The sequence below is a fragment of the Scatophagus argus genome, chromosome 7 (genome assembly GCF_020382885.2).
Source record: "Scatophagus argus isolate fScaArg1 chromosome 7, fScaArg1.pri, whole genome shotgun sequence".
NCBI lineage: Eukaryota > Metazoa > Chordata > Actinopteri > Scatophagidae > Scatophagus > Scatophagus argus.
The window spans coordinates 14,513,515-14,530,761 of record NC_058499.1 but is presented as its reverse complement, the minus strand read 5'-3'; the positions used below and the strand labels follow the sequence as shown (position 1 = coordinate 14,530,761).

At 43.3% G+C, this 17,247-nt stretch overlaps 1 protein-coding gene across 1 annotated transcript in view; it reads left to right on the top strand.

Moving 5' to 3' along the window:
• Positions 1-17,247, top strand: part of wwox (WW domain containing oxidoreductase) — a 122,109-nt gene that overhangs the window by 26,305 nt on the left and 78,557 nt on the right. Inside the window, exons 6-7 of the mRNA XM_046394902.1 lie at positions 9,495-9,583; positions 13,443-13,628. Coding sequence (XP_046250858.1) covers positions 9,495-9,583; positions 13,443-13,628 — 275 coding nt within the window. The remainder of the gene's footprint in view (positions 1-9,494; positions 9,584-13,442; positions 13,629-17,247) is intronic.

The window sequence follows — 17,247 nt, the reverse complement described above, 5'->3', positions numbered from 1 at the left end:
AGTAACAAGGAGGTGAACAGATGCTGGAGTCACAATATCAATAGGGCTGAGTGTAGGTAATAATGCCTTAGCAGGGTTCAGCCATGAGACAGTGCTAACTATTGAGGCAACTCTCAAGTGGAGCATTCACTATCTGCAAATCACACCATGCAGCTGTGTGTGCGTGTGTGCATGTTTGTGTTTGTGGGTGTACATACTCCCATTACATGTTAGAGAGAGCCTGTTTTTGCTGCAGGGGAGCAGTGGGATGGTGTCAGCACCATCATCAACTCTGAGATGAAACGTTCTCACCTAAGGTCACAAGTTCAAGTTTGTTTTCTTTTTTCTCCTGCTGTAATGAGGCAGCAATACAGAACACTATGCAGACAGCCATGCTTGAACATCTATTACAATCACTCGGGTGCTTTGTTTTCCCTCTGTTTTATGGCCTGTTCCTGCTGCTCGTCTATTTTGGTCTTCCTCAGTCTTGTTAAGTGCTGCCATTCTCCAGTGTTTGGATGTGGCCCAGAGGGCCCTTAGCGAGACCAGGGGCTGAGAATGAGCTGCGAGCCCCAGCCAGGGGGTGCCCACGGTAGGCTGCCAGTCCCACTAAATCTCCCTGATTACCCAGGGTGGCTGTGGTGTGATGGGGGTGTTACCAAGGTGGTGGGTTCTCCAAAGAGGCTGATTGAGATGCAAATGGAGGCCATAACTCAGAGGTAATGCGGACCTGAACACCCTTTGCCTTGTCCGTTCCTGTTCACCTCACTCTCTCATCTCTCCCCATTTACTCCAGCATAGTAGGAGGGACTGTTATTGTCTCGGGATAAAGGTAGGTATTTGTCATATGGTATGATAGGAATAAAGAAACAGGGGTGTGGGCAGAGGAGAATAAGAACGTATCAGCATGTAAATAGATTGCGGAAAACATAACCAGACACTACCATATATGTGTGCTCACTTCTCTGGTTGACCACATGCAGACACACCTGAAGATACCAAACTCTGTTTCTTCGAAAGAACAGATGGACACAATAAAGTGCAAGGGACTTTGCTTGCCAATAGAAAGGTGGAATGAACAAGGGAAGAGGAGGGGGAGGAGTAATTGCACAGTCCTTTGCTGAATTGTTCTGTGGATGCAAATTTAAATCCCTCCTATTATTTTAATAATCTGCCTTTTACTGCTTGTGCTCGGATCATTTGTTTGCAAACCAGGTTATTTGGAGAGGGAGGCTCGGGGGTAATTTCATGCTTTGGAGCATTTATATCTATAACTTAATGAGGAGAGGGCCTGTTGTTTCCTGGTAATACACTGCTAGAGGGGAGCAAACTTTTTATTCTCCGTTTAGGGTACTGTTAGAGGGCAATAATGTGGGATTACTCGGATGGAATTAAGGAGCAAACTGAGGAGAGACCTAATGCAGCTTTGGGTGATAGACCAAACTTAATACTGATGTTTCATTCAGGGCTTTTTAGGTTCATGAGATCTACCATAGGAGACAAGCTTTCCCATTTGCCCATTACGATAAGCTTGCACGAATTTCTTCAAAGATTTCTTCAGATTTAAACATCCTCACCCTAGCTGCTTAGCTGCTGCCTAATTGGACTCAGTCTGTTTTTCATGCACATTTTCTTTCACTCCCAATTACTTCAACTTCTTAAAATGTTTATGCAACAGACAAACTGTAGTCTGTGTATCAGTTTATGAAATTCAGATCTGTCCCCTGCTTATTGTCTCTCAGTTGGTGCCAGGGCAGGGAGTCAGCCTAGTGGCCCTGCCCAACTCAATTTAACACAACTTTATTGCATTTAGCTGAGACAAAAGGAAGACTTGTTGTCTACAGAAAGCAGTGCACAGTCCTGTGAGATGATCGGGGTTGTTAATGTAGTTATTCTCCTTCAGTGGAGCCAAAGATGTCGTGGGATGGAGTGATGGAAGAAGAAGGTGTGGGTCCACATCGCGTCGTCCACCTCCTCTCCTCTCTTCTCCTCTCCTCCTCCTCGTCCTCGTCTTCCTTCCTTCCTCCTCTCTGTGAAGGACTTTTTTCTCTGCAAATCTAATCAGACTGCATGAATTAAAGCAATAACTCAATTTGTTTACAAGGCATCATTTATTCTCTGTCAGGCCAGCGCTCCGTTGACAATCGGTGGCTTGCTAACCCCCGACCTTTGCCGAGGTCACATGATGCATGTATTACACTGTTCAACAGGAGTCTTTCAGGCTATTATCAGGCGACAAGGGGCTAAAGATGCATGATGAGAATCCTATTATTCAAATATGTGTGACACTGAAACAGAATGCAAAACCACATGACCTTCTCAACAGACAGGGTAGATCGTGTAAATGGTTCCTGAACAACTACAGTTGTTGGTAATGAATATCTTTATGAACATGAAACATCACCATTATAGCTAACAATAATTATTATTGGCCACTGGTAGCCTTTTGCTCACCCCCCTTCATTCCCCTTCCGAAAACACTTTATCTGAGCTCGCTTTTCCATTCATTCATTTGTTCCTCTTGTAATGCTAACTTAGTATCACTGCTGTGTGATTTCATACCAGAGAAAACAAAAGTCTTTATGCCACAGAAGAAAAAAAAGCACAATCTCTTATATTTCAAGGCTAAACTATTGTGACAGTGGAAAATGGTAAGCAGTTTAGAATACTGCCAAACAAAAGAGCTTTTAATAAAAGTGCCTACAAGACCCTGCGGAGGGTAAAACACTCCCTCATCAAAAGGCCTATTATACACTTACTCACATCAAAGGCCTCCATGTTTCTTAATTGCCAGATTCTTTTCTTATTCAATTATGTTATGCTTATGTTTTTATAAAGCTGTTACAAAAAGAGCGCGGGTAACCAAATCAAAAGAGCTTAATTTATGATCTCTGTACAGCGACGTGAGTTCACTACAACAGTGTACACATGTGTAAATGCATGCATTTCAGTGAGTGTATTTGGAACTTTACCAGCCCTCCGGATACTGAGATGATACAAGGCACGAGTGTTTCGGGAGAAATTAAACAGTGTAAAACTAGCAGGTTTAGATAAAGCAATCACATTACTGCCGCACTTGAAAAGAACACATTATGTTGTACTTGGGAGTGTGGAGCTTTATTGCTGACGCCCCCAAATTGAAAGTTGTATATAGAGTATATGTGCACAGGGTCTTGGAGTTTTTCTCTGACTGCATTGTTATCTAACCACAACATAATCAGCATCTAAGTCTGCATGTGCCGTTCAGCCAGACACTGAAGTCCCTGTGCAGAACTGCAAAATAAGCTGGGTGTAAATATGTAATTGCCAGTGCTTATTCTGAGATCTGAAATATTAGGGAGCAATATGGATCGCATTAAAATCCTGGTTGTTAGGGGTATCGGTTACACTGAAGACATGCAGCAAAATGTGCACTGTCTGCGAATCTGGCGGAGATGGAGTGGGTGAGACGAGGGGGGCAGATAGGAGAAGGAGAGGGTAAGGAAATGGAGAGGAAGAGAGGGACAGAGAGGAAGAGGAGAGTGAGATGAAAATCTCTTAATGTCTCTCTGAGAACATAGACACATTATTTAAATCTCCATCACTTTTTAATGTAAATCTGATCAGGCACCAGGCTGGACGAAAGGAAGTGAGATGTGAAGTAGAGGCAGAAATGGAGAAATTGAGACACACACACACACGCACACACACACACACACACACACACAGACACACACACACACACACACACTGACCGGCAGAAAGACACTGAGCAGGTTTCTAAAATAACATTGTTAGTATTGAAAGCTGGGTGTTACTGTCTCAGTTCATACTTTATCTGTTAGAGAACGCAAAACACTTTTAAAATAATATCAGTTGTCATTTGCTTTAATGAAAAAACATTGTCTCCGTATGGAATATCTTATATGTGTGTGTGTCGGTATCTATGGGTGCATGTGTAAGTTTGTATGTGTGTGTTTGTGTGGAATCCGATATCTGCCTCAGGCCCCATGGCCCTGGTCTGTCTGCATCCGAAAAGCAAACTCTGCAATTATGATGACCGGCCTGTCCTTTTCATTTCCCATCTCTCTCTCTGTCTCTCTCTATCTGTCTCTCTCTGTCTCTCTTTCGCTGTCTCTCTCTGTCTTAGCCGTCTGTTGCCCCTCTCAAAGAAATTCTCACTAGCAAGACGGTAACAGGCTTGATTACACGTTAAGCTGCGTCATAAAGTCTTCTCGCACTTTATGTCTGGTGTATTTGCATGCTATTAGTTAAAATGTAGCAACAATCATGTATATTATATTGCTGAACATAATCAATAAATCCGTCCTGTTGTCAATTATGTGATTCATGAAATTTTTATTTAATTTTTATAAACTGATCAGTTAATGTGTTGTATTTGTATTTTACTTGAGTTTACTTCAACTCCACTACGTTACAGGGAAATATTGAAGTTTTTATTTCACTAAATTTAAGTGATGATTAAAGTTAAATTGTTACATAAGAAATTAAAATAATAATAAAAGAAAATGTAAGAAGATGTAAGAAATATAATACATCACTGTATAATAAAATCAATTACAGAAGGGTATTTAAATATCTACAATTGCATCACCTTGACCTACTATAGTTTAAAATTCTGCTTACATATTAATGCATCATTATTAATAATTCTACAATATAAAGAGTAATGATCAAACTCTGCCTTTTTCTCTGCATAATGAGTGCTTTTAGTTTATTTAGAGTAGATATTCCTGCTAGTGCTTAATAATACATTAGCTTAAGTGCCTTTTTTTAATAGAGGAATAGAAATGGAGTATTTTGCATTTTGGTACTGTTACTCAACTGAAGGAAACAAATTAAAATAATACCACAGGTTATCTGTAAGTATTTCCCTCTTTTTTCTTTCTCTGTTGTTTTTTTTAGTATGCTCAGTGTTTCTCTTTAGCCTCCACATGACTCCTTGTCAGCTTTGACTGAGTGATTAACTCATTGAAGTACTTACTAATTAATGTGTTTCATTAAATACAGTCATTAATGCCGCGTTTCCTAACATGGCCTGCAGTAGCCTTAGTGTGTCAACAAACGGAAATGTCAGCGAGTACTTAACTGAGACCTGGCCTTTACTCTTTGTGTGTGTGTGTGTGTGTGTGTGTGTGTGTGTGTTAGGTGCCCCTGATGTCCAAGTTAAAAGTATCAGCACGTTTGTGCCTCATTCTCCATGTTTCTCATCTGGAAAATCATCCCGTGTCCTTCCTTCACCTTTCCCATATCGGCCCTTGCAATTGCTTGATTTGTAACTTGATTTCAGGAAAGGGAAAACCTGTAGATTATCCAGCTTTCATTAGGGGGGGAAAACCCAGTCCGTGTCAGAGAAAGAAGAAATCAATTTAATACAGACTTAACTGGAGGAAATTGCATATTCTGCCTGTATGTGCTGAACAGGCACTTTCCCTTCCTCACCAGAGACCTGCCTCCCTATTAATTGCAGTGTGTGTGGATGTCTGTGAGTGAGTGGTTGTAGTGTGCATGTGCATTTGTTTGTTTGTGTGTTTGTAGAGTTGGTGTTAGGTGCTAAAATGCATGTTTGAGTGTATGCTCAGCCTCTTTGTCTGCGTGTGGAGGTCAGTTCTCAGACTGGTTGGGCACCCGGCTAGTTGCGGCTGTTTCTTTATTCGTGTGTGCGTTTACAGCACGTGGTGTGTGTCTGTATTTCTTTGTTTGGTGTATGGCGTGTGCATAAGCACAAGCGCATGTGACTTAGCCAGGTGGAGAGGAAATTGGCTGGTATTTATGAACAAACGTCATAATTGTGACAGGATGATATACGACCAGCACATTCCACCCCACCCCTTTCTCTTTTTCTTTCGCTAAAAATATATATCTATGATAAAATACAGTCTTAAAAGCTGATGACCAATTTAGTGTGGCGTGTTGCGGACAAGGTCACAGAGATCTGAGTTCCTCTGTGTTCCTCCCTCCGAGGCCTGTTCTAATCTACAGAGCAAGAAGAGGGGCTCAAAGTCATTTCTCTAATTGCTTTTATAAGGTGCCCTTTTCACTTGGTGTCTTCCCTGCTCATTCACTTTCACCACCATTACAACACCTTACCTCTGCACCTGCTGGTTAAAACACGGTCATGTAATATCGCTGCTGCTTTATGTAGACACGCACACACACACACACACACACACACACACACACACACACACACACACACACACACACACACACGGTATCTTGTATTCAGAGAGAGCAGCAGAGAACACATAAAAAAATTGTCCACTTTTTGTCTTCCCTCACTCACCTTTTTGCCATCTTGCTCCATGACTGGAGTGTTAACTGAGGTCTACAGGGTAAGTGTTTTGTATATATGGGGGTGCTTTTGATTTCTTAAGTGTTTTCCCTGCATTGGTGATCTATGAGGGAGGTTGAGGTGGTGAGGGGGTGTAGCACGAGGTGAGTGAAGATGGAAACAGGGGTTAAATTGTGAGAGGGAAGGCTGAGAAGGATAAGGGGAGAGGGGGGATGAGATTGAGGCTAGTGCATTAAGACAGTGTATTATTTGGCGGTTCCACTTGCTTGCGTCCATTAGGGGTGGCTGCTATGCTATTAAAGGGGTCAGCGAAGTGTGTGTACCTGTGTGTGTGTGTGTGTGTGTTTGTGTGTGTGTGAGTATGCCTCCATGTGTGTGTTTTAAGAGTTAGAAGAGTGGTCCAGTGTCTTATTGAACAGGATGGGGCTCCCCCTGCTCTAATACCTCTTCATTTTATTGGATTGGATGGCTGAAGTTATAATTGTATTAGGGATCTTCCCCCTCCACCCCCCACTCAGGCTCCATCTTTCTCCACAGCAGTGACCACATGTCACTCCCCAGCACACGTGGAAAACACCGGGAGAGATGAGGAGGACCTCTGCAGAGGCCAACTTCTTCCCCTCACACAGGCAAAGTCACACTTTTCTTCTCCATCCTGACTCCTCCTTCTTGTTCCTCCCGGTGCAAGTCGTCATGGTCGCCATCATGTCACAGACGGCAGTTCTTTTAGGGTGACCACTGGAGGCGGGGGGGAGAAAGGTGAGAGTTGGCGGCAGGAGTTGGGGGGCTGAGAGATCTGATGCCTGTGCGATCATCGCCGTGACCTTCTTGATTTCTTTCCCCAATCATGTGGCTCTTATGCATGAAAATGTTTGCGCGGTCGCCACTGTTTTTAGTTTTCAATCCACGAGAAGAAGATTATTTACACGTGTGTTTCATTCATAATTAGCCTTTCGCATTTAGATGGAACGATAGGTTGTGTGTAGCTGGGGGCAGTAAGCTCTGTCACCCCGAGCTGAGCTCTGTGGTGTTGCACACTCAGCGATTACTCCGGAGTTAACCAGAGAGGCTTCGCTGCCTCTCACTTTTCCTTCGCCCTTGAAAAGACCAGGAGTTGTCAGGGTCCTCATAAAAAACCTGAACGATTACGTCTGTGCGTTCTTTCTCTCTTTCTCTATCCCTTTTTTCCCTCTTCTCCTTCCAAAACCTGGCCATCTGTCTAATTGTTCACCTCCATCGCTTTAATGCTTTTTACATGCTTTTCCCCCCTCTTTCCAGGCAATAAACTTTATTTTCTTCGCAAGACTTCAATCTGCAGGGGGAGGGTATGCAGGCAGGCTGCTCACCTTCTCCCTGCTGGATTTGCTCCAGTGGCCCCCCTTCAACCCCCCTCTGTCCTCCCTCTGGTCTCCCATTACTCCAGCCCCCCCGTCTTTGGAGACGAGGATATGTGTTCGTCAAGCTGACACCTGCTCTCATCTTCTCTGCTGGTCATACACACACGGAGGGCCGCCCTGTTGAGGAGGCCTTATACTGACCTGTTAATTATCACGCTGCTGCCTGCTCTGACCTTGTTTGGAAATAATTTCCCATTTCTGTCTTGTTAAAATTCAATTCCTCATTCCTCATTCAGCTTACTGTAAAGTCTTCTGATCATATTGCTAATCTTCCTCTTACACTTGGTCACCATATATTTCCTTTTGGCTTACACATTTTCACTTTACCTGCATCTCTATGTATGTATACTGTGCAGAAGTGGCCAGGAGTGTGAATGCTGCACATACAAGTCATTAAATTAGACAGTTGTCTCCTCTCACCTGTGACTACTGCTTTGTGCAGATCATATAAGCAGGTACCCTATAATCATATCTATAATAGCCATAATCAGCCCTTTAATGCTTTGTAATAGCATCCATATAATGGTATAGAGTAGCATCAAGAGAATAATTCAGGCATAGATAATGGTGTGATGGCGTGGTTTTACCCTTGAGTCACAACATTGAATTTGTTGTGTGCGTGGGTGAGCGTGTGTATGCATGTATAAATATGCCCTGGGGCCGTTAAGGTGTCTGTAAAATGCCTGAAGAATCACATTTCCATCAGAAGGTGCTCTTAACCCTTTCTTGTTTTCTTTGTGCTCACTCCTCCATGGAGCGTCCTTGCTGTGAGTGTCATGTGCACTTGGCTCTGACTTGGCACAGACAAGCAGAGGGAAAGACAGTCCCATATGACGCCTACAGACTGGAGATCAGATCGGTGGAAAAGGCTGACAGGGGAGCAGCAACAGCGGTGGTGGTGGTGGATGGGGAGCAGAGCGCTCTTCCGGGCTGTAACATGAGCTGACAGTGTTCCTCAGGGATAGCGGGCAGGGCGAAGGGGAGAGGTAACATCAGAAATACTTGGTGCTACTGAACCCAGAGCCCAGCTAGGAGTCCCGGGAGCAGTATCTTACTCGTTTTACCTTTCCAGAATGAGGGATGAGTCTAATGGACCGTCAGTGTGAACAGAAACGCTGCACTTTGGTTCACGCTGCACGCACTCGTATACATATAAGGTCCCGCGTGAGCTCGTACATTGCAGGGAGAAGGAACCTGGGCTGTCTGTTGAGAGGGCCAGCACTGATAAAGATGTGGAGAAAGACAAGTACGGGGGAGAGAAAAAGACAGGAAGATGAGGAGAGATACTGAGTTGACGCGCTTTGGTCGTACGCTGTAATTGAAGACATGTGCTCCTTTAGGCCTGCCTGCGTCTCTGCTGAGGCCTTTGCCCTGCAGCAGAACGCTACGGTGGGGTGGAGAGGATGATGAATATTTAGCCTGTCTTCCTCAGTGTGTAAATGCAGCTATGCATTCACTTCTTCAAGTCATTTATCTTTCTCTTCTCCTCTCCTATCCTCACCCTGTCTCCCAACATATGGTGTAAGATCAGACACACACACACACACACACAAAATGAGAACATGCAGTCAAAAGCAATGGAGTTCTTTAGGAGTCTTTAGATTAGACTTTGAAGACGTGTCAACACCTTTTTCACATATGTATATTTTTTTGACCAGCCTGTGGCTTCACATTACAAAGAGGGGTCCTTAGATTTTTATTTTTACTGGGGAACTTGTTTAATTGCGGTTTTAAACGAGGTGAAAGAGTGCACCTTTTTTATAGTTTGATTCTTTGCTGATGCTATTATTACAATCTTACTTGTGTGTTTCCTGCCTCTACAGCACAAAGCAAGAGTAGAAGCCATGATGTGCGACCTGGCCTCTCTCCGAAGTGTCAGGGAGTTTGCTGATTCTTTCAAGGCCACAAAACTGTGAGTATAAACCAAATTATTAATCTTTTATGATGGATTTCCTATTTTCACATTTTTTGCCATTTTTAAGTTACTTACGTACATTTTCACAGCAAAAGAGAGTAGAATTAAAACCTCTAGAAATATACATCTCCCACATTCTCTGAGCGCAAGGGGCACATCATAACGTTTCCCTCCTGACCAAATACTGAAGCTTACCGGCTGAAAATAATTTATGGATTGGAGCTGTCAGTCTCATTTCACCTGTCAAGTTTTCATTTTGTTTACATAGAAAGAGAGAAAGAAAGGTAAGCACAGGAATAAAGATATTATTATTGTTATTTGAAAGGCAGTCATTCTGTCTGATTGCTGTATTCATCACTATTACTTGCTGCATATTCTATACTTAAAGGACATCCAAACTGTTCCTGATGGACACCATATGGACAAGGCCCCAGGAGTGCGTCTGTGTGTGTGCGTTTGTGTCGATTTGCTTGACATTGGTCGAACACACTTTCAGACTTTATGGCACTTATTTTGTGGCGGTCAGCTTTTACAGCATGTGTTTTGCATCCCGTGGTCGGTCGCGCAGTTGCTATTTTGGGGTCATGTATTCTGTCATCCATACTGCTCATCCACCTGCAGGTCTCTTGGTGAGGAGAGTGTGTGTGTGTGTGTGTGTGTGTGTGTGTGTGTGTGCGTGCACACACGGGTGTCGGGGGAGCCCCTTGGGGAGAGGCAGGGCAGTCATTGCCCGTAGCAGCCCTAGGGCAGGGTATGGCCATCCAGGACACGTGTCTTGGGTCACAGCCAAACCTCACGGTGGCTTTCCTCACACTGTGTCCTATGCTTCTTACATGTATCCGTCCCATCCACACTGAAGCATGTTGACCTGCCTTTTAACCCTACTGTCCCCAGAATTCCTCTCCTATTTTTTATTTCTTTTCTTGCGTTTACATTTTTGTGATTTGTTTAGCTGCCTCTCTCTTTCTCCCTCTCTCATGTTATCTTTCAGTCTTTCCCTGTCTCTCTCTCTCTCTCTCTCTCTCTCTCTCTCTCTGTGTCTCAGTATTTTGGCAAGGTTGTATTTCTTCATTAGCTGTGCTGTTGGGAGGGGGGGTAGTGGTGGAGTCTCAGGGGACGTCAGAGTACATTAATTCTCATCAGAAGGCGAACAGAGCAGAGTGGAGGCTGGGAGCTCTGAGCTGTGAATGGCACTGGGCAGCTGTCTGAGTCTACCACCACTCTATTACTGCACGTATGTCTTCAGGCATAACACACACACAGGAGCGTGTGCATGCACACAACGCAAGCGCACATGTGCACGCATGCACTGTCTGCACACAGTCACTTCCAGTTCTGTAAACACACAGAGACAAACAGACGCACACACTCGTACACACATGCACAATAATGCTCCTGCAGCGTGTCATTGACAGGTGAAATGTAATCAGAGTCTTTCTCTTTTCCTTCTCTCGTTTCTCACTCCCTTGCTTTTAAGTGCTTTAGTCAGTGGCTTTCACGCTGCTTTGTGTTCCATTGACCCCGATTCTGCTTTAATTGCCTGTCCTTTGAAATGAAATTACCTGGATATTGATATTGTTGAATGCAATGCAATTTCATCGGGATGTAATTGATGGAGGGCGACGTTGACAGAAAGCCCCTAATACAATTTCAACTGAATGGTCTGTAATTAACACGTGCAATTTGTTTTCACCTGTGATTTTTTTTGAATGCATTTACCCTGTTGTAATTTCAAGCATATTATGTGTGATAGGTGGTCTGTGTAGATACATGCATGCTAGATGACAATACCCTTCCATTCTTTTACGTTATGGAGACTATAGTGCAGTGGAAATTGTTGCGTGTCTTTATGGGTATGTGGTTCTGGAGTGTGAGTCTGTATACGGATGCACACATGTCCACATGCCAGTGCCAGTTGTCAATAAAGTGCAGTGTTAATGACCGGTAGTCTGAGCCCAGCTCGCACAGGCAATCTCATCCTGCTGGCCCCCATTATCATAGAGGTCAGGGGTCATACACAGGGGGGTTATTTAAAGTAAATATATAAACTGATGTGTCCCTGTTTGGTAGTTAACACCCTCGTTTGACCAGCGCTGAGATTGCACAGTGCACACAGTTTTGTGTGAGGTGTTAATGTGGAAAGAGGGACTGTGGTGTGCAGCGATAGGCCTATTAAAGACATTCATTAGACCTGCGCTTATGAGAGAGGGACTAACTGGTGGGCAGTTGAATTAACAGGCCTTTTACATTACAAGCAGACTCACTAGAGGCCCATCTGAGCTGCGTGGGGGAAATCGCTCAACTGGCCTGTGAAAAGTTGTTTATTGGAGTTTTCGATCACAAATTTGTGATATATGCATCGCTTTTTCCTTCTGTGTTTTGCAGAGAAAATTCACAGAAAAAGAACACAAGCCAAAATCTTAAGAGGTGTAGCTGACATAATGAGCAGTTTTAAAAGAGAAGAGTTAGGTCAAGAGTTCATGCCTGTAGTGTGTGCAGCCTCTAGTCCGTACACTGGTGTCAGAACTGAGAGTTTTGTCTCATATAGCACAAGGTTACTGTACCTCACGCTCGCTGGGCCAAAAACAACCACTGTGTTTTGCCTGCCTTTAAGCTGAGAGCCATTTCAACAGACCCTCACAGCACACTTTTACTGCTCTTGCTTGTTTTGTCAGGCTTCAGTGCGGGTCAGAAAGGTTACATTTATTTGATGTCTTCTTTTGTTACCAAGCCAGTAAGTTCCTTACCTGTTTTTTGGTATTTTGGATGAAAATTGGAATATCTCGCTTCTAGTGTGTGCTCCGTTGATAATGTGCTGAGGTTGGCGTTCTTTAAGTTGACTTGTGACTAGGTTTGTGCTCTTTAATGAACCTTGTGTGTTCAGAGGCCTGAAGGTGATCGTACAGTACACTCCTATGTAATAGCATGGGATGGCTCATTATAGAAAGGCATAACAATTCACACATTAATTTTCCAGCATCCAGTTTTTAATTAATCCAGTAGGCAGTCTTAAACACAGGGTACACAAATTGCCTTCGGCCTCATAATTAATTCTAATGGAAGAAATTAAAAATTGGTGGGGTGTGTTTGGATTGTTCGGCTGTGTTACTGTGGTTTCGAGCTCGCTGGAGCGACGCTGTCACCGACAAGGATCTCTCGCTGCCCTGACCAATCCAGCAGTCTCCGTTCAGTGGCACGCGAGCAGGGAGTGTTACTCACTCGCCCACGTGAAGTAAGCAAGAAAGGAAATGTGTTGCGTGTCTGCATGTACTAAAGGTATTTTCTTTTTTTCCCAACTGGGCCCTGAATAAAGTCTTTTGTTTTTTATATCATGACCATGTGTGCACATCCTTTTATCTGCACTCTCCTGCTCAGTCTTCTCCGAGTCGATGTGTCGGTGGGTTTGGTTACTCAGAAGAGTTACACAGAGTCTATATCAACACCCATTACTTCCACCACGGTTGTGTGTTGAAACGGTTTGAGATTGCTTTTCAATGTGTTGTTGCTCTTGGATTCCTGCCAGCTGTATTCGGTATCTACAGTACCTGTCGAGCCATGGGGAGTTGCACTGGAAACCTCTGTATCATATCAGCATTACTGATGCTCTGTCTCTGTAGACCCCTAAAGTCTTCCACTCTCTGGAACAAGACACCCTGTTTCCTTTCTTTGCCTTCGCTTCTCACTATTCCATCCGCTTATTCTTTTCTGCTCCCTGTCTCTTCTTACCTCGTCTTCAGCCTTATATGGTATGAAAATTTCCTTTTTAAGCCACTGTGTCTTCTTTGTTTTCACTTATAGTCAATAAACAATCTAACATGTTTTATTTTCTGCTCCCCACCACCCGTCTTCCCAACAGGCCCCTGCACATTCTGGTGTGCAATGCAGCGGTGTGCACTCAGCCATGGAGCTTGACGGAGGACGGGTTGGAGTCCACCTTCCAGATCTGCCACCTAGGTCACTTCCTGCTTGTCCAGTGCCTTCAGGATGTGCTGCGTCGATCGGCCCCTGCCCGTGTTGTGGTGGTATCCTCTGAGTCCCACAGGTAAAGGCAGTAAACTTGACACGTACAACCTCGTTTCCAAAAATGTTGGTTGACCAGTTTGTCATTGATGCATCTACGTGATCTGAAGAGAAGCCTATTAAAACGAGGCACATACAGTAGATTTTTAAATGTAACATTTTTTGGCTGTTTCTTAAACTTAAAGTTAAAGGTATATGTGTACAAATGTACACTGTGGACTTTTCTTGTTAACAAATACAATTCATGTTGCCGTTCAGTTCAGTGTTCAGTGTTCAGTGTAACTCTGTATCCTTGAGGTTTAACAAACATGCTGAATGCGTTTCCTTCCTCCTACAGCGTTAGCCAAGGAGATACACAAAACTGCTGTAAGCACTACTACTACAAGTTAAAAAAAGCCCCACAGGGTACCTTTAACCTCGGCAGAAAGTGTTTTATGCAACATGTGTGAAAAACATGATAACACCAGACAAAGTTCAAGATGTAATTACCTGATCCTTTTGTCACCTTGTATTTAGTTGCCTTAAACTACCTTAAAGGTACTCTGTGGTGTTGTTTCTCTAATAGCACTATGGGGCTATGGTTTTATGAGTGAGTTCCTGTTTGGGTCCTCTTGAACACATAAGAGACCCTGCTTTACAAACATTTTATGAGGAAGAAAATCCATTCAACACATTTGTTCTCAAGGATATAAGAAATGTGTTTTGGTGAGAAACACTGAATATAAACATAACTGATTTTGTTAATTAAAAAAAAAACAAATGGTACCTTTAAATCACCTTTATTTTAGTTTTGAGTTGCCTTCTTATCTTGGATGCCGTACGATATGTTTCTGCACTTGGAGATGCAATAATTTTTACTGATGGTGATGCATTCATGACAAAACATTTGTTGAGAAAAATTGTCAAGTGTGGCAAAGCATGAAATCATCACCATTTGTTTATGTCCTTATATTTGAGATGCCACTGGAAATCACAGACAGAGCTGAACTGAGCCTAATTAAGATAAAATCAATAATAATAAAACTTAAAACAATCACTCTCCACTGCCTTCAAGGCAAAATCTGAAATATATGATCATCAACGTGAGTTTACGTGACCATTTTTATTTTGAAATTCTTAGTGACTGAAATTATTTAGCTTGGTTAACTCTACACCTACTCTGATCCTTCAACACAGTAAGCACGGTGACTTTTTTCTTTTTTTTTTTTGCAGGTTAGCTGGGTCAGTTTCATTCTCAGTTTCATCCTCAGTTTCTTAAAAAATTCAGAGAAAGGTGATATGATCGTAGAATAACATTTTGATGACACTTGCCTTCTTCTAATGCTTACACTGTCCAACAATGTGGAGGTACAAATATTTCACACAGGTTGCTATAACGGAAGTCAACCCTCCCCTGGGTGAATGCAGTGCTCTTGCTGAGTGTGAGCACCACACTGTTGGTTGCCCTGCATTCCTAACATTCACAGTTAAGCCATATTTGATAGAGTTTAAGCAGTAATATCCTATAGCCCTCGTGACTAGTCCCACAGCTCTTGAACTCCAGTTGTGCAGTTATAGCCGCTACGTTGGCCAGTTTTCGCTGCAAACTGATAGATCAGTCTTAATGTGTATTGTCAAACATGACAGCCTCACTCACTGAAAACTCATTTCCCTCCACACGCTGTCACTATGAATTAAACGTATCATCAACATGATGGATGGACTTCTCAGCTAAAATTTACTTTGATCAAGTATCTGCTCCTTTCTGTCTGACCCCCTGACTCAGCCCCTTTCTCCCTTCTTTTCCCTCCTTCTGTCTTTGTTTTTTTAAGTCTTATCTGTTTTGTCACGCAACTCCACTCCATAGGCCTCTGGTTTTCCTGTCATACAGTAGACAAGCATGATGTCTTGCAGTGATCTGTGAGCCCAAGCCCCGAGCCATGTGTTTCAGAGTCTGTGTGTGTGTGTGTGTGCACGCTTGTGTGCGCGCCATTGATCCTGGCTTCAGTCAGTCAGACGGCCAAGCAGAGTGATTGATTGGAGCTCGGCAGAGTGACCTGAGACAAGGAGAACATACGCAGAGTTATTCTAGCAGATCAAGCAGCAGCACTATTACAGGGGCCCTTGTATGAGTTATGCTATAGAGACTGCCATGCATGAGAGCACAGGAGGAGCGGAGGGGATGGTTTGACACTCAGATTCACTTGGGGTCGCACTGCTATTACATGTTGTGGGAAAAGTAAGAGGAAGAGAGAGTCGGAAAAGCTTATGGAAAGAAAACATGTCGTGAAAGGAGTATTGACAACACTTGACTGATGCAAGACTTGCCTACACAGTTACAGCAGTGAGTTCAGACTGGTCAGTCTTGGTGGAGTAAAAACTGTTACAGGAAGAGGCAAAATGTGTACTTTTAAAACATATCATAAGTGCTAGAATGATCAGGTGTTGTCTTCACTCTTTGCCCTACTGCTCTCTCTCTCTCTGTCTGTCTTTCCTTTTCTTGCCTCCCCAACACATATTCTCACCTCTCACTCTCTCTCTACAAACAGCAGTGGCCTTAACTCCTTCAAAGAGGGCTTAGGCAGGACCAGAGAGAGTCAGTTACACACTGACACAGACTAGAGGGAGGGGAAGAAGGAGCGGAAATAGACAATATCTCGCATTACATCTTCCCATTCTGTCCACCTCATTCCAGACCTATATTACATCTATTGAAGTAGCTCCCTTTTTTGTTTGAGTTATTTTCAGCTTCCACTGATTTCCCGTTTATTCACTTAGTCTCCCCTCACAAGCAGCATGTGACCTCTGACCTGGCAGCATATTGTATTCCCTAAGCCCCTTGTCCGCTGGTAAAGCATTGACCTATAAGGGACGGGGGCGGGAGAGACGGACACATGGGTAATGGCTGGGCACTTTATCAGTTCCCACCACACGGGATTACTGTGGAATTGGCTGAATACAGGTTTACTTTGCCCTGGTACTGCATCAGATCTGCTCAAACAAGGTGCGATAATATCCCTAATGAAGTTTCCTCTGGTGGAGCTCACTCTGTACTTTAATGTGAGTGAATCATCTGACAAGGTAATTCATTTGTTGCAATATCACTGTAAAATCAAATTCACGAGTAACTAGGGACAACTTCAGTAAAATGTAAGCAAATTTTGGAAAAATTAAAAAAGAAAACGACAAAAAAACCCAAACGTATACAGTGCTCAGGCAATTGATATATCAGCCTCTACTTGCTACAGTAGTTCTGAAGTTGCAACACATGAAATGAAGAGCCTGCAGATGTTGTAATTTAGCCAAGCAAGAATGTTGCGTAAGGCGACAGTAAACAAGAGGCAGCGAGCTTGTAAAATCACAACAAGGAAACCAGGTGACATTTTGATTGGTTGTTTTCTAATGACTGGGTTAATATGTAGGATGTGTTCCACCAATTCAGAGCACCTCTCTCTGTCTCTTGCTCACACACACACACACACACACGCACACACAGAACACACACAGGCAGTGTAAGTCTTTGTGCCTGTGTGTTGAGAAGTTATTGTGTGACTGCATAATAACACAACGAGTAGTGTTATGTTTAAGGGGCCTTGTCAAACATCTGGAGTTTAACAGCTCTGTCGCAGGCAATTAAAGAACATCATGTCACGTCTTTGATT